Source organism: Musa acuminata, chromosome BXJ2-5 (genome assembly GCF_036884655.1).
Source record: "Musa acuminata AAA Group cultivar baxijiao chromosome BXJ2-5, Cavendish_Baxijiao_AAA, whole genome shotgun sequence".
NCBI classification, from domain to species: Eukaryota; Viridiplantae; Streptophyta; class Magnoliopsida; order Zingiberales; family Musaceae; genus Musa; species Musa acuminata.
Window position 1 is genome coordinate 5,694,026 of NC_088342.1, and position 17,972 is coordinate 5,711,997.

A 17,972-nucleotide genomic window follows, 5' to 3' on the forward strand; every position below is an offset into this window, starting at 1 on the left:
CTGTGTCAAACATATGCACATAGCATAACTGATGGTAGTATGAGATCCTGATAATGTCACACAATACACTGAAGCATCATTTCAAAGAAAAAGCATATGCTAGGGTAGTATGAGATAGCATAACTGTGTCAAACATATTGTGCCACCTCATAAAAAAGGTGACACGAACCTGTGTCAAACATATGCACATAGCATAACTGATGGTAGTATGAGATCCTGATAATGTCACACAATACACTGAAGCATCATTTCAAAGAAAAAGCATATGCTAGGGTGCTATAACGTATGTGTGAAAGAGAACAGATTATCTGAAAAAGAGAGAAGCAACCAACAACTACATGCACACTTCCTTTAGATGCCACATTGCTTCAAACAATAATGCGCATCCAAACATGAAATTGCTTTGCGAGTATAGCACCATGAAAAAGTGATAAAAAAAATACCTCCCAGTGATGGTTCATTCAAACAAGAAACCCTATTATCTCACAGTATGTCACAGATTCTGCATATGGAGTACCAACTAGAGAGAATATGAAGCCAGACTCGAGTCATAAGTCTCAACTTATTCACTTTCCAACCAAATAACAAAGACCCAGCTTCATAACGTACAGCCAAAGCAGCAAACAAGCAGAGTAGCAATGTATGAGACACCCAAGTTCTAACAGTGACATTAAAATAGCACAATATTTCTCATCAAAAAGGTGGCACGAACCTTTGTCAAACATATGCACATAGTATAACTCATGGTAGCATAAGATACTGATAATGTCACACAATACGCTCAAGTGTCATTTCAAGGAAAAAGCATATGCTAGGGTGATATAATGTACGTGTGCAAAGAGAACAGATTATCCGAAAAAGAGAGAAGCAACCAACAACTACATGCACACTTCCTTTAGATGCCTCATTGCTTCAAACAATAATGATGCATCAAAACTTAAAATTGCTTTGCAAGTATAGCTCCACGAAAAAGTGACAAAAAAATACCTCCCAATGATAGTTCATTCAAACAAGAAACCCTATTACCTCACGGCACGTCACACATTCGGAATATTGAGTACCAACTAGAGAGAATATGAAGCCAGACTCGAGTCATAAGACTCAACTTATTTACTTTCCAACAAAGTTACAAAGACCAAGCTTCGTAACATACAGCCAAAGCAGCAAACAACCCGAGTAGCAATGCATGAGACACCCAAGTTCTAACAGTGACATTAAAATAGCACAATATTTCTCATCAAAAAGGTGACACGAACCTGTGTCAAACATATGCAGCATAGCATAACTCATGGTAGTATAAGATACTGATAATGTCACACAATACGTTCAAGCGTCATTTCAAAGAAAAAACATATGCTAGGGTACTATAACGTATGTGTGCAAAGAGAACAGATTATCCGAAAAAGAGAGAAGCAACCAACAACTACATGCACACTTCCTTTAGATGCCTCATTGCTTCAAACAATAATGACGCATCCAAACATGAAATTGCTTTGCAAGTATAGCTCCATGAAAAAGTGATAAAAAAAAACCTCCTAGTGATAGTTCATTCAAATAAGAAACCCTATTACCTCACAGAACATCACACATTCTGCATATTGAGTACCAACTAGAGAGAATATGAAGCCAGACTCGAGTCATAAGTCTCAACTTATTTACCTTCCAACCAAATAACAAAGACCCAGCCTCATAACATACAGCCAAAGCAGCAAACAACCAGAGTAGCAATGTTTGAGACGCCCAAGTACTAACGGAGACATTAAAATAGCACAATATTTCTCATAAAAAAGGTGACACGAACCTGTGTCAAACATATGCACATAGCATAACTGATGGTAGTATGAGATCCTGATAATGTCACACAATACACTGAAGCATCATTTCAAAGAAAAAGCATATGCTAGGGTAGTATGAGATAGCATAACTGTGTCAAACATATTGTGCCACCTCATAAAAAAGGTGACACGAACCTGTGTCAAACATATGCACATAGCATAACTGATGGTAGTATGAGATCCTGATAATGTCACACAATACACTGAAGCATCATTTCAAAGAAAAAGCATATGCTAGGGTGCTATAACGTATGTGTGAAAGAGAACAGATTATCTGAAAAAGAGAGAAGCAACCAACAACTACATGCACACTTCCTTTAGATGCCACATTGCTTCAAACAATAATGCGCATCCAAACATGAAATTGCTTTGCGAGTATAGCACCATGAAAAAGTGATAAAAAAAATACCTCCCAGTGATGGTTCATTCAAACAAGAAACCCTATTATCTCACAGTATGTCACAGATTCTGCATATGGAGTACCAACTAGAGAGAATATGAAGCCAGACTCGAGTCATAAGTCTCAACTTATTTACCTTCCAACCAAATAACAAAGACCCAGCTTCATAACATACAGCCAATGCAGCAAACAACCAGAGTAGCACATACCTTTTCGCTCAACAGCAGAGACTGATTGTTTGTGTGTGTGAGACATACTTGTACTTCTTCAATACAAGCATTGTTAGTCTTAAATATTTGATGACATCAATACAAGCATATGCTAGGGTGCTATAACGTATGTGTGCAAAGAGAACAGATTATCTGAAAAGGATAGAAGCAACCAACAACTACATGCACACTTCCTTTAGATGCCTCATTGCTTCAAACAATAATGACGCATCCAAACATGAAATTGCTTTGCAAGTATAGCTCCATGAAAAAGTGATAAAAAAAAATACCTCCTGATGATAGTTCATTCAAACAAGAAACCCTATTACCTCACAGAACATCACACATTCTGCATATTGAGTACCAACTAAAGAGAAATGAAGCCAGATTTGAGTCATAAGTCTCAACTTATTCACTTTCCAACCAAATAACAAAGACCCAGCTTCATAACGTACAGCCAAAGCAGCAAACAACCAGAGTAGCAATGTATGAGACACCCAAGTTCTAACAGTGACATTAAAATAGCACAATATTTCTCATCAAAAAGGTGACACGAACCTGTGTCAAACATATGCACACAGCATAACTCGTGGTAGTATAAGATACTGATAATGACACACAATACGCTCAAGCATCATTTCAAAGAAAAAGCATATGGTAGGGTGCTATAACATATGTGTGCAAACACAATCTACAGGAATATGCAAAATTCCAAAATGAAGCTTGTCAGAAAAAAATTCCGAACTACAAGTTCTGTAGCACTCCTTTGCAAACAATATCTTTTTTGGGTAAACGTCTCCTTAAAAGCATACAATGAACCAAATATCAGGAAAAATAACAAAATTTTAAAAAAGAAGAAATATATAAAGCACGCCAAAATTATAAGCATTAAAAAACGATCCAAATATTCAAAAGTAAAAAAAAAACATGTGTTTAAGTTGACATGTTAAATTTTCTTAAAGATCCATCAGAACACAAACAGAAATAACATAACTTCAAGAAACAGAAATTATAGAAGAAAACTATCATGAAAATGTCCAAAGTAATTTGTCTTAAAAGAGAGAGCAGGTCAAAAGAGGAATTGATTCAAAGGGTAAATGTAATCAAAAGAACAATTAAAAAAATTAGTAAGAGGTTCAGATTCATCTTCTGTTGATCACTTGAAGAAGAGACGATATATCTACCTTCATCTTGACCATGAATCCAACCTAAGAGGTAGACATGGCTGCAGTGGTTGCCACATAGGCCATCCAAACTGCCCTGCCATCAACCTGTTACGATTGGAGAACAAAGCCTTGAAGAGAGGAGATAATGGATTCATGCTTCTTACATACTACATGGATCTAGGCTTCAGCATCACCTTGAACGACTAATCTCAGTTCAAACACCAACATGGTGAATGGTAGAAACCAATATTTATTTTAATTTCATCATCATCACCTCTTAATGAATCAATAGGAATGATATGAAACGAATCAAGCAATGTGAAGGGAAGATTAGGGGAAAAATAAATCTTCAATATTAGAACGGAAAGAAAAAAAAGATAAGAACCATTTCAAAAACATCAATTATTTCCTCATCACAAGACTACCTTATTTCCTCATCACCTTGAACGACCAATCTCAGTTCGAACACCAACATGGTGAATGGTCGAAACCAATATTTTTTTAAATTTCATCATCATCACCTCTTATTGAATCAATAGGAATGGTATGAAATGAATCAAGCAATGTGAAGGGTAGATTAGGGGAAAAATAAATCTTCAATATTAGAATGGAAAGAAAAAAAGATAAGACAACCATTTCAAAAACATCAATTGTTTCCTCATCATGACTACATCCTCTGATCCCCAAATACCTTATACTGTATACTAAACTAATCAGCTAGCAAGGGTGACATCACCTAAGTCCAAGTCAACCACCGCAATGATTTTTCCTTCCCCATTATTAGGGTTTTAGATGGAACCCTTCGATTATTGAAAAATATGAGACTCCGAATATCTCCACCTCTCTTCCAATATTTTTTTCTAATTGCGGTAATCATATGAGTGAATAGATGCAATTGAACAAGAAAATCTTAGTTCCAATAAATTAATTCACAGAATAAGCCAAAAAAATAAATTCTGAACAAGAGAACAACAAGACCAAATCAACATCCAACAAGCAGAAACACAACAGACTAACCAATCAAATTCCAAAAACAAAACTATGATACCATAAAATTTTTCGCACATATCGTGACATGGACTTATACCCAACTTCTGTATACGAAAGCTAGTGGTATGAAAAGCAAGCCCCAAACAATATGACCAACTGCTTTGTCAACAAAATGCACAAATGATGTTGAAACACACGGGCATTTAGCTTAAAACACCTGCACAATCAATACACCACACAAATGCTATTAAATTTTAGGTCCTTAAGATATACATAACACCCAATTGCACATATACAAAACAATTCACCAATACACGAGCATTTAGCTTAAAACACCTGCATGATCATTATTGTGCGTGTCAAACCTTCATTCTACAAGCATCGATTATTGTCAATACCAACCAGAGTTGGCTTTTCTATATGAATTTTGAGCTACATATATTATTGCCAGAACAGTTATTCATAACTTGCATCACTAAATATTACTCGTATACCACTGCAGATTATTTTAAGAACTATACTGTTAAGGGAGAGGCAAATGCATGAAAAGAAAAAATAAGCAGCAAAACATCCAAAACTCAGAACACATGAATGTATTGGGACCGACCATTAATGTAGCACAACTGAACATGATCATTCGAACAAAAAACATTCATTAGTAAATAGCCATAGAAATGCAACTGCTAAATTAAAGATTTTCAGCATTACAATTAACATGATAGCAATCTTCAAATGCAACCAACCACAATTTCTACTCAATTAAATAACTCAAGAGAACCTAGTGCAGATTATTAACAGAGGCAAATGCATATAAATGAATAAGCAGCAAAATGTCCAAACTAAACACATTGAATCTGATCATTCAAACAAACAAAAAAAATCCTATAAGTAACCATGAGGTGCCAAAAATCTGCTCAGTGGCAAAAAAACTAGAGAACAATATGTTGTCTGAAGCAGGCAACACTGATCATTTCACACCATATAGCTGAAGAATAACATAACCAGCACAATCTTATACCCCATTTAATTAATAAACACTTGTGCAAATTATGCAAAGAATCATTTAACTTATGGGCCATATCATCTGAACCTTAAATGGCAACTAAATGTAAATCACAGCATAGCAACAAACAAAAGAAACAGATTATCTAAAACAGTGAGAAGCAAACCCCAACAACTACATGCATGCTCCACGCAATGCCTGGTTGCTTCATAGGGTGATACATTGAAACACAAAAATGCTTCTCAGTATAACCTCTTCACAAACATATATCCCAACACAAATTTATTCAAACAAGAAACACTAGTAAGACCCTCATAAGAGAGTGTTGTGCTAAAACTTTTACCACGAGTTTCAACTTATCTTCCAACAAACGATTTCAGGTTTCACTTTACTAGAGGGCATATCTCATTACCACATTTTCTTCAGATGATTCTTCACAATGTAATAATAATCCTAAAAACACACTTAACGTTAGAAATAGCACGTCAACTTCATGTAGACACTAAAAAATGATAATACTACTGAAAGGTAATCGAGCTACGGTAGTGTTTGAATTGGCAGGTTTCTAAAGTTTTTTTTCCGACCAAACAATTCTCAACAGTAACAGAAACCTTAAAGTAGAAAAGAAAATGAGAAAATAGGAATCGAAATCTTTAAAATACTCTAAGGTTAGAAACAACAGAGAGATCTAGAAAAACGAGGCTCAGATTCATCTAACGTCGATCATAAGAAGAGAGGACAAAGAACAGAGGACAGAAACATCGTCTCCCTATTCCTGCCCGAATCCGTCTAGTATTGGAGAACAGAGAGGACAGAAGAGAGGAGACAACGGACTTAGGGTTAGGATCAGAAACATACGGACTCGAGGAATATGGGATTCGCCATCGCAATGGACGATCGATCCAAAAGAGCCAAAATAGCAGATGATTGAATCCATCATTGACATTCACCAATCATCATCGCCACTTAGATCGAATGCAACATTCACCAATCATCATCGCCTCTTAGATCGAATGCAAGAAAGGGAAAGGTAAAGAGAGAAAATTAGACAGAGGATTTGCGCCGGAAATTAAAGAGAAAGATTCATCGGCATCGGCATCGGCATCGGCTTGGAGAAAGAGAGGAGGGCGGGGAGAGAACAATACCCTCCTCGTCTTAATCTGTGATTCAAACTAACGAGCTGAAGAGAGCACCGCCTCGACGCCAGTTTATATAGTCGAGCCGCACCGACCTTGGACGAGTTGGATCGGGTAAGAAGGCCCTTGATCTGCCCCAAATTCAATTTACCCGACCCGTTAGCCTGCAAAATTCATTTTTAGTTATTTAATAATGTGGACGGCTTCGAAATTCGGTCATCCTAGCGGACGTCTCACTCTACTTTTAGGTGGGTCCCACAAGTTTCATAACTCACCTCGCATGTGCAAAACGACGGTAGTAGAGGACGTCCTCGTCCCCGCCATGCCTCCTCCGGCCATGCATTGCCTTTTAACTTCTATTTGCCTTTTACTCAACCGTCAAATACAAACAGCAGTTGCCAAGCAGCCCAAAGATGAATAATATGGATTCTTTATATGGAATATGACTTTTTAGTCATTGCCATTTAATGTTCTTCATCTATATGTACGAAATAGTTTATACTGCTCGTGAATGTTTATCCAACGTATATTGATCTATAAGGAGGTGAATCCATTAATTTATTTTCAGTGCTCTGTAATTTATTTGCAAGTTGGACTTCAACTTCGATCTTGATCACACCCAACCAATTAATTTGATGGTGTCTACACGGAGGATTCGACGTAACTTCTTGTAGACGTGCATGATGCGTGTGTACGACTTCGGAGTACGAGAGTCACATGTGCTTGGGAGTGAGATAAAGACCAGTCTATTATATGACCCACGTTCTTTGTTCGGTCAAAATTTGACTAAAATTGTGATAATGAGCTCAGGCGGCCGAAGAAGTCTTCACCCAACTCAATCCGGTGACTCGGTACGTCAGCACCGCCATACACACCTGACCCGCTTGTAGTGCCCACGTCACTTCACACACAACAGGTCCCACATCTCACAAGGCATGTGGTCGGCGAGTACTCCACGAGCCCCAAGGACACGTATTGATCACGTGCCACTAGTTCCGCAACGCTCCCCACGCGTTCGGGTCATGGCATCGACAACTTTTTGCATCCCCAAGTTGAACACCCCTATCGTCTCCGCATCCAGGTGGCACTATCAGATAGTTCTACCCATCTTACAAGTTCGATCTGTGGGAGTCATCTCTCGTACGCATACGTGGCATCTAACTAATTTGTCACGGAACGGTAAGCAAAATTACATATGCTATAAAAATAAAGCAAGTTACCTATTATTCCAAATCAATTTAAATTTAGCTCAAACGAAAAATTACTTTATGATATATATATATATACACACAAATTAAAATTATTAAATACCAAAGATATTTTGTTACATTAATAAAAATATTATATCTGAGTAATATTTTATATATTATTATTTTATAGTAAATGAATATAAAAATTACAAGGTTTCTCATAATGTATACCTAAAATTATGGAAAAAGCAATGACTTATAATCCTTGACTAAAAATATATTAAAAGAATTTTCATTCAAAATGATTCAAAAATTCTCAAATAAATGATTTATTAAAAACTTAAACATTATAATAAATTTAATATTTAATGTTGATGAGGATTTGAAGTAAATAAATTGTAATTGCAATATCTTTCAATGAACTTATAATATTTTTTTATTACTACATCAAAACTTTTTAACTTCATTGAAAAATAATGTAATCGGTCTAGTGAAACAAAATATCATAACTTCATTCAAAAATAATATATTTAAAATATAAATTATTCAATAAAAATATTAAATATATTGGAAAGAATCCAAAATATGAGACTTTTTCGAGTAAATCATTCGAGATAAAATACATTATTTCCAATTTTTAAAGGATTAATCTGTAAATATAAATCAACAATAGACATGTAATTTGTCGCGATTTATGCTCGAAAGTCGACTTTGCCGTGTTCTATCGGGGTTTTTAAAGCATCGAGCACAAGAGTTGACGCCCGAAGCCCGAAGCGAACGCCTCCTGTACGCGTCTCCGATCGCGAGAGGAAGAGAACAGAAGAGAGTCGCTAGGGAGGAAGGTTCAGAGAGGAGGAAGAGGGGATGGCGGATGGACTGGATTGGGAGTCGCTGACGGAGGCGACGTCGGGGGCGGTGGGGTCGCTGGTGAGCACCACCGTGTTCTACCCCCTCGACACCTGCAAGACCAAGTATCAGGCCGAAGTCCGATCCCACGGCCAGCGCAAGTACAGGTCGAGCCTCCTTCCTCCCTCACTCTTTATATATTGTCTTTCATGAGGAAAAAAATGTCATTTTTGATAGAATTGGACGATTTCTTTTCTATCTCTCGATCTTCCGTTTGGGCTTAATATGAATCGTGCAAGTTGGTGTCCTGATCTTAATTTGTACTTCGTTGTTAGTTCGTGTTGTCGTGTGGATACGTTTGCCTGATTGCTTGGTAATTGTTATTTTTTCTTTTCTCTGGTCTTTTGTTGTTTTTTCTTTTCTCTGGTTTTTTCTTTGATAGAATTGGACGATTTCTTTTCTATCTCTCGATCTTCCGTTTGGGCCTAATATGAATCGTGCAAGTTGGTGTCCTGATCTTAATTTGTACTTCGTTGTTAGTTCGTGTTGTCGTGTGGATGCGTTTGCCTGATTGCTTGGTAATTGTTGTTTTTTCTTTTCTCTGGTCTTTTGGTTTCTTGAATTTTTTTTATATTATCTTATTTTGGATATTTATATTTTTTTCCTTCCCTTTTATGTTCGATCATGTGAGTTAGATCATCTTCAGGATTTCATAGTTTTGACTACTGGATGAATCTCTGTTCCGGATTTATGTAGTGAATAGACAAGTAGATTTGATGATGGCAAGGGGATATGTTTAATTTTCCTTCTTTTCATTCTGGAACTCCTAAGCATATAAAAGGAATATCCATGCTGTTGAATATATTCCTAATTCCCCTCGGTCGAACATCCTTGTGTTAAGAAATGCAAGTTCTTCGCTGTAAATATTCCTTCTCTTAAGCAATTTGAGTTGTTCTCCAGGGATTAAAAAGAGAAATTAGAGTCCGACTAATGACTAACGACTAACGACGAGACTTTTTTTTGTCAAGGACTTGTAACAGGTGGGTTTAGTTCATTGTGATGGGAGTGTTCATTAAATATAGAACAAGGTTGTGGATGAGAATTAGGATGGAACACTTGGAGTTAGATTAGACAGCCTAATCCCCACATAATTCTGGCCTAATTTTGTTCTCTGATTTACTTTTTTTATGCTTACAATTGTAATCTAATCTGCAGCAGGAATTTGACATTCCAACTCATTTGACTTCGATTTGACTAGAAATTTTAAAAAGGATCCTGATATTTGAAACATGCTGGATTGTATTGACTAGATATTAGCTAGTTAAGTCATTGAATGGACACCGAACTATTCTTTAAAACCAATTAGAAGTTGTCAGTAGCCTAACTGAAACTGTAACAGATGCACTTTGTGTATGGTAACCTGAAGCTAGAAGAGCTTTCTATAATTTAATCCTCTAAGCCACTTAATGAAGTTCACTTGATCCGAATGGAAACTCGGATTGCTGAATAGCTTTCTACTGCCTTAAGTCATAACTTTTGTGATGCTTCCCATGAGAAGATGTGCAAATTCAATTAGTTCATCTCAATAGATCTTCAACCAAAAACTGAATAACTAAAAAAAATTCTTTTAGCTGGTTAAAACATTTGACTGTTTGAGTAGCTTTGATTATTTTTAGGGTGGAATTTGGAGAAGCAAGGAACTTTGTGTGGTCCCCTTTAGTGGCCTGCTTGTAAGTTATCTGTAATTCTTTTCTGAAAATTATGGAAAATGATCTTGTGAGGTCATAACTGGTTTGCATAGATAAGTTGAAGTTATTCCTTGATTTTATTAATTAGCAGTGCAATCAGACCTATTCTTGTAGGGCTAATTGCTTCAACTGTTGCATCAAACAATTGGTTTGTTGTTTGATTCACTGATTTGAATTCTTTTCTTTTTAGGAACCTTTCCGATGTCTTGTGGGAGGCAATTTCTAAACGCCAATTCTTCTCGCTCTACCAAGGACTTGGCACCAAGAATTTACAATCTTTTATCTCGCAATTTGTCTATTTCTATAGTTATAGCTATTTAAAACGACTATACTTGCAAAAGAGTGGAGTTAAATCTGTTGGAACGAAAGCTAATTTGTTTGTTGCTGCTGCTGCTGGTGTTTGCACCGTTATCGTAACTCAGGTAAAAGCTTTATATGCTTTTTATTTGATACTGTGTTTATGTAGTTGAGATATTTTTTTCATGATCAGCTAGTTACATTTGGCTCCATCAATGTTTACTAGCATGATTTCTCGTCTTTGCAGCCACTGGACACAGCATCTTCCAGAATGCAAACTAGTGCCTTTGGTAAGTCCAAGGGACTATGGGAAACTCTGTCTGAAGGATATTGGAGTGAAGCATATGATGGTCTAGGCATCTCTCTCCTTCTGACAGCAAATCCTGCAATTCAGGTAACATGTTTTCCCTAATCCATAGTGCTGATTTCTTCGTGGAACTTTTAGTGCTGTGGGTTTTTGTGCATAGTTTTAGCTGATTTTATCACAGAAGCACAAGTCTCATGCTGAGCACAATTTATATTGACGAGACACGTTAAATACATGAACTAATGAAATCAGATAAACAGTGGTTTTATAAAGTATAAACAAGAAGGTTCCACTTCTTTAACCTATCTGATCTTTGCAATGGAGTAAAGATACAAGTGGATTTAACATGAAAAAGAGTCAGATAAATCCTGTAAAGCTGGTTCTTAGGTCATTGGCAGATATGACACAGAATAGAGATATAAATTGTTCAAATGTCTTGTTATGTTGCATGGGTGTTTTTGTGTATCATGAATCCTGGACAGCAAAAAGTGTGATGCGATAGCTATGGAGATTGGGTATTGTTAAAGAAAAATAATAGCTTCTAAGAATATTGGAAGATTGAACACTACAATATCAGCAGACGAATATAGCTAAGTCACTGTTATCTGTTCTTCTGGATTCTTTTGTAGGTTGATATGTAAAATGGATGAGGAGACTGGATGGATCTCCTGTCTGTTTTTATTGTGTCATTTTCTCTGACTGTTGATTTAGGAATTATGAGTTTTGTTATTCCCGTAAAACTCACAATTATGTTATTTTTCAGTGTATGCTCCATTTTTGAGTAATAATCTTATTCATTACTTGTTTGTTGACAAAGTTGTTAATTATTAAACCAAATGTTTTTCATGGTGGAATTACCAAAACTTTAATTTTTGATTCATTGCTATTAATAACCTAATCTCGACTTTGTTCAATTTTAACTTGATAAAACATGCAGTACACGGTATTTGATCAGTTAAAACATAAACTTCTGAGGAATCAAAGCAGTAAAGTTGTGCCGGCAAGCAAAGAATCATCTCCAGCAACTCTCTCTGCCTTCTCAGCATTTCTACTAGGAGCCATTTCAAAGAGTGTGGCAACCGTCTTGACCTACCCTGCCATTAGGTAGGCTGCACAAAACCTTAGCAAATGTATCAGAAAAACATCTGTGATGATTTCTTTCACTAGATGCTTCTTGTGCTTTTCTTTTTGCTTGTAGTTGATGTTTCTATAATTCTTTTTATTCTGAACATCATGCATCAAAAATGCAATTTGTTGACACCTTGTCTTGGTGAGTAGGTGTAAAGTAATGATTCAATCTGCCAATACAGAAGACAAATCCAACATGGATAACCAATCTAAACCCCCCAAGACAATGGTAGGCGCTTTATCTTCTATATGGAATAAAGAAGGGATTCCTGGATTCTTCAAAGGTTTGGAAGCTCAGATTGTGAAAACTGTTTTAAGCTCTGCCTTGCTGTTGATGATAAAGGAGAAGATCTCAAAGTATACGTGGATCTCCATGCTTGCTCTTCGTAGGTTTCTATCGGCTTCACCGAAGAGAATAAAGAACCATTAGATACATATTTCGGTATTTTTCATAATAACATGGCTGATCAACACTGAACTGTTTCAGCAGATTTATATTCTAAAATAGCAAAAAAAGAGTTGAGATGTGGCAGCTTATTGTTTTGGCAATTCATTTGATTTATTACTGTATTCAAATTCCTCAGGATGTTTGTTGGCTACCATTATCCTGACTGTGCACTCATCTTTTCCAATAAATCAAGCTTGGATGTTGTTTTCCTGACAATGATATGGCACAACATTTTCTTCACTTCTAGTTATTCTACTCTTCTAGTGTCAGCTAATTCTGGTTTAATTGTCATCATTATATGAGCTACACAAATGGGCATATAAAACTTCCATACGATGTGATTCAAGGAGCTAACAAGCTACGGTTATCAATTTTTTCTTGATGTTTCATATGTTTTTACTAATTTCTCCAAACATAGATAGCAAATATTTTTGGAGATGAATATGACATGAAAGAAAGCTTCCTCCCTTGATAATAAAAACACCTTATCATTTATTGCCATTTGTTCCATCATTGAGAACCAAAAATAAACAATAAATCATCCTCTCACATAGATGATTTTCATCAATCATCTCTCGTGGACTCGACTGATTGTGTAAACCACAATCTATCCTTGAGTGGATAAATTGCCGTTATATATATATATCCTTAGTTGAGCAATAAATCCTGCGACAACAGCTCAAAACATGTGATTAGTGGCGAGTCACTGTGTCTATATAATGACAAGCTCGGCGCTGGCAAATAACATGTCACGTGCTCAAAACATGTCTTTTTTTATCTCCACATTATCTAATCAAACGACTTGGCATGTTATCATTGCTCTAATCCGAACAGCTAGATTACAGCGCAGCAGCAGATGGGTGGGTGGGTTGGTCGCTGCTCGATGCTGTCACATCTCTAGCAGCAACGACGCGGTTCCACCAACGAAATCCAGACACACCTTCAGAGTAGGTGATCGTCCCCGCTGGCTGCTCGAGTTGTCCCTCACCACGTCACCCTACGACGCTGGAAGCCGTCGCAGATCGCGGAGCCGACGGTGGCGGGTGATCCCCGCTCACGTGCGTCACGGAGCAGATCAGGCGGGGATCCTCTCCAACTCTGTTTGTAAGCGAACCAATGTGCATCAACGGCATCTCAGCCGTTCGTTTCACAGGGCCCCTTCCACCTAAGCACATGGGGTCCGGTCACAGTTCCATTCGAAGTGGACAGGTGGCTGAGGCCAGAGATCGATGACGAGGGCACGAGCTTTGTCCAGTAGCAGGGTAGGCAAGCCGGTCCACACACCACCATCACCGACAGCAGCCGACACTTCACGTATTCTACCGCTTAAAGATAACATAAACTATACATAGCTTTTTCTTTGGCTGCCGTTAGATCTCATGTTCTTCTCTTGTTGCCTCCTCCATCTCCGTCCGCTCTCTTGCCCGCAATACTACTAAAGAATCAACAAAACTAAAAATAGAGAGACGAGAGAGCGCACCACCACCAAACTCGTGGTGGTTCAGTGGTGTTCCCATCAAGAACCAACCTTTGCCACCGCTGGGGAAGGAGGAGGTAGCAGAATGGCTGCAGATGAGAGGTAATTTTTCAGATCCGTGACATTTTTGTGGAGATAAGAGGTGATGATAGAAGGGGAGAGAGAGAACACAAGTTCCTGACCAAAAGTTGTAAGCAATTCTTTCACTTTTTTGTAGATTTCTTTTCGCAGTTGATTCTGGTTCAAGTTTGACTTCCGGAGCTAAGATCTAGATTTGCCATAGCTGTACCACCGGTGCTTGCATGATTTTGTGTCTGATTTGGTTTCTTTTGGGATGAGTTTTGGTCAAATCTTGTGCTTCTTTGGCCTTTTTATCAGGCTATGGATTTCAGGAAGAATGTGAGTTATAAGAATGTGGGATCACTTGTCCTTTATATTTTGGGTGGTAGAATAGAGTACAATGTCGTGTCTCTGTTTTTGTATGAATTTAGGCTGTTTAGCCCTCTGATTTAGTAACCAATTACCAAGCTGTGGAAAAAATTCATTGCTATATTCTATTAGCCTCTTATCAGAAACAAAGCTGTAATCTTAATGTTCGATTTTACTCTGCTAATGATCAGATTGCTTGGTTGCTATTCCACCTGTATCAACTTCTTTATGGAGTCTCATGTTGGAAGTCGTTCACACTCTAGATTAATTCTGAAGACAACGATGATCAGATACTTATTATATTAAGTAGGAATATTGAATATGCCAGATTTTCATGTCAAGTGTTAAGAGACAGAAGTTTCCAACATCAGTCTGTCATAAGAACAATTTTCTATTAGCTCATGAGGCATCCCAAGCTTCGTGGGAAACGCCAAAATGTAGCTCATATTGTGGCACATTTTGGTTGGGATGTAAGGAGATGTCAAGCCTTGAGAAACTGTGTTTGATGCTGAAAGATGCATCTTGTCAAGAAAGGAGGGGATGTAATGAACTTGAAAAAAGAAAATCAAATAGCTGAACATATTTATATAGGAGCCCCAGGTCTTATAATCAAATGTGGTAAGTTTTTTCTTTCTCCTTTACTTATGCTAGTTGTTGTTCACTGTTTGACCAGGCTACATGATTATGACATAATGAGAGAGAAATTTAATTCTCATAAATACTACTTCTTGTTCTCTTATATATTTTTTTCTCATATTTGGTTGCATGCCATTTGTCTTGACTCTTGCCATGCATTCATCAATGTCCATATAAAGTATGTTAATTTTGTTATTAGGTTTCTTCCCTTTGATGTTTTTGTATCACAGTGATAGATTCCTAAGTATTTCAATGATCTACTTGTTAGGTCACTGCTGACTAAGTATGAAATCGATGACACCTGACACTAAGGTTGTAAACCCAGAGGTTTACCTGGCATTGGGTCTGAGCACATCATCCAAAAGAGTTGCTGAGTTCCCAAGGGTATTAACCCTTCTATCCTCAATTCTCGAGGCCACTGTTCAAAAGAATGAAAAGAAACTAGATTCGCTGGAAATAAAGGAATTTGTAACTCTCTTTGATGGTCTGAGAGCACCAACCCTTAGCATAAAGAAGTACATGGAGCGCATCTTCAAGTATTCAAAGTGCAGCCCATCTTGCTTTGTCCTTGCTTATATATACATCGAAAGATTCCTTCAGCAACCGAACATATGTTTGACTTCCCTCAATGTTCATCGATTGCTAATTGCAAGTGTCGTTGTTGCCGCAAAATTCATTGATGATGCGTAAGTTTCAGTTGCACTAAGCCTTCTGAATATTTTTTCTCCTGTTGCTAAAGAAATTCGAGTCTGTTTATGCTCAATATATGTGAATCACATCAATCAATGTGTAAAGAATATCAACTAATCTGAAAGATCACTAGTATCTTTCTATTCACGGATCCAGTTTGATTGTTTTGCAGGCTATAGCAGAATGCTTGCTGTCAATCATTTTATTTAAGTTTGATGTGAAATATTAGACAACTACTTATACATACCATATACTACTAACTAGATTGCCATGAATAGCTGACTTTTACATCCTATTTATAGTTTTCAACATCTTTAGAGCTTTTTTTTGTGAAATTGTGCCTGCAGTGCTTATCTTTTGGTTTTTTTTTTACTTAATAATGCGTCTAAATTTGTTATTTATTGTCTTGGTACAGTTTTGGGTTAAAGAAAAATTTCCACTTGTTGGCACCTATCATGAATAGATACTTCCTCATATACTAGGAAATTATTTGTTAATGATGTGGATCTAAGTTTTAACTAAAACATATCATTAGGTTGAATTTTAGATTCCAATGAGGGAATGATTAGCAAAAGTGAAAATTCTAGTACTGCCTTCATAAAATAATTAAAATTGAGTAGCTCAGGCTTTTATAAACTCAGTCTTTTGGATGAACTGATCTTTCCAGATAAAAAATGGACCGAATTTGTCAAGTTATCCAACAACAAAGTCATGTTTCTCTATCATTGACCCATCAAGTTCTTTCCATCGATCCATATATTTGAGATGTTACCTGGACGATGGCAGTCGTAGGTCCAATACTTTTTGGACCTTTGGCTTGTCTAAGGTTGTAACTATTGACTGAGAGCTGTAGCTATTTTGATGTTTTTCGGTTTCAACCATCAAATTTGATTCTGCCGGGTCAGAGCTATAAAACAGGCTCAAACATGTTATTAAATTGGTTTTAATCATTTTGGGAAAACTGGTACGTCTGAAGTGAATCCACCAGAAGAATGAAAACTGATAAACTCCTAAAACACCTTTGTAATTGGAAGGGATTCAGTGGCTCCATAACACAAGTAACAAAGAGGCCTAAGCCTATAATTGGCAGTTTTCTGAATCTCATCTACCTGTACTTTGTCTCTCTGTTTACATACAACTGTTGCATGTCCTGAAATATGCACATCATGAGTGGTACATGATCTGCTGTGCACATATCGACAATCGATGCACATGATTTTGCATCTTTCTTGTCAGGAAGTGACGCTAGTCTTTTTGCTCCAGATTTTTCAGCAATGCTTATTATGCTAAAGTTGGAGGGATCAGCACAATGGAGATGAATAGACTTGAAATTAATTTTTTATTTAGTGTAGATTTCAGACTTCAAGTGACAGTAGGTACATTTGAGGCATACTGTCTGCGTTTGGAAAACGAAAACAAGGTATACCAAGTCGAGCGGCCGATCAAGACATGTGGACTAAATGAATGGTCAAACATCGAAGATTCCAAATGCCAGTCAGCAGTTCAGAGATGTAGTTGTGGTACCGTATAAATGTTATGTACTCTAGGGCACTTGATCAAGAACTGGAATTTCATGTATCATTTAAGTTTTCAAGCAATATAACTTCTGGGAACGTTTATAGCAAATATGTCGAATATTCATGTATCAACTTTGGAGCATCAAGTTCTTAGTTACAAATGAGCAAACTTCAAAATTGTTGTTATGGGGCAGATCAGAAATCTCTAATTAGTAAATAACTTGCTTTTCTCCATTCGCAAATACGACATCATCAACATGCACCCTTGGAATATTTCTGAAGTAGAAATTCATGTAAATGCACTGTGGTATTTTCATCTGTTGTGCAGTAGCTACTTGTTTGGTCGCATCAAAGAAGAGCTTGTTAAAGGCATTTCTCCCTGCGGAAACACAGGAAACCTCTTCTTATCATCCTTTTTTGTTGAAATGTGTCTGCTTGTCTCGACTCTTTTAACATCTCAAGAAGGTGATGGCATGATATGAATATTCCAACCTAGTGAAGACTCCTTTACATCTCTGTT

General features: G+C 37.0%; 2 protein-coding genes across 3 annotated transcripts; both read left to right on the forward strand.

Moving 5' to 3' along the window:
* Positions 1-8,656: 8,656 nt before the first annotated feature.
* On the forward strand, positions 8,657-12,919 carry LOC103974685 (peroxisomal adenine nucleotide carrier 1). Its single transcript, XM_009389559.3, has 5 exons — positions 8,657-8,942; positions 10,714-10,945; positions 11,068-11,214; positions 12,065-12,231; positions 12,406-12,919. Exons 1-5 carry the CDS (start codon positions 8,794-8,796, stop codon positions 12,683-12,685), a joined length of 975 nt encoding a protein of 324 aa, XP_009387834.2. The 5' UTR covers positions 8,657-8,793; the 3' UTR covers positions 12,686-12,919.
* A 1,155-nt stretch (positions 12,920-14,074) lies between these two features.
* On the forward strand, positions 14,075-17,561 carry LOC103974684 (cyclin-P3-1). 2 transcript variants are annotated; one of them, XM_009389557.3, is made up of 3 exons: positions 14,075-14,370; positions 15,514-15,931; positions 17,199-17,561. In XM_009389557.3, exons 2-3 carry the CDS (start codon positions 15,531-15,533, stop codon positions 17,464-17,466), a joined length of 669 nt encoding a protein of 222 aa, XP_009387832.2. In that variant the 5' UTR covers positions 14,075-14,370; positions 15,514-15,530; the 3' UTR covers positions 17,467-17,561. The 2 variants fall into 2 exon arrangements, with proteins under 2 accessions (XP_009387832.2, XP_064964301.1); XM_065108229.1 differs by having other exon boundaries at positions 14,092-14,282.
* The last annotated feature ends 411 nt before the right edge of the window (positions 17,562-17,972 follow it).

Excerpts from the sequence above, each read along its gene's own strand:
- LOC103974685 (XM_009389559.3), top strand. The coding sequence starts at position 8,794 with ATGGCGGATGGACTGGATTGGGAGTCGCTGACGGAGGCGACGTCGGGG. Across the intron at positions 10,946-11,067 it reads GCACCGTTATCGTAACTCAG|CCACTGGACACAGCATCTTC; the intron begins GTAAAAGCTTTA and ends TCGTCTTTGCAG. Across the intron at positions 12,232-12,405 it reads TTGACCTACCCTGCCATTAG|GTGTAAAGTAATGATTCAAT; the intron begins GTAGGCTGCACA and ends CTTGGTGAGTAG.
- LOC103974684 (XM_009389557.3), top strand. The coding sequence starts at position 15,531 with ATGAAATCGATGACACCTGACACTAAGGTTGTAAACCCAGAGGTTTAC. Across the intron at positions 15,932-17,198 it reads GCAAAATTCATTGATGATGC|ATTTTTCAGCAATGCTTATT; the intron begins GTAAGTTTCAGT and ends TTTTTGCTCCAG.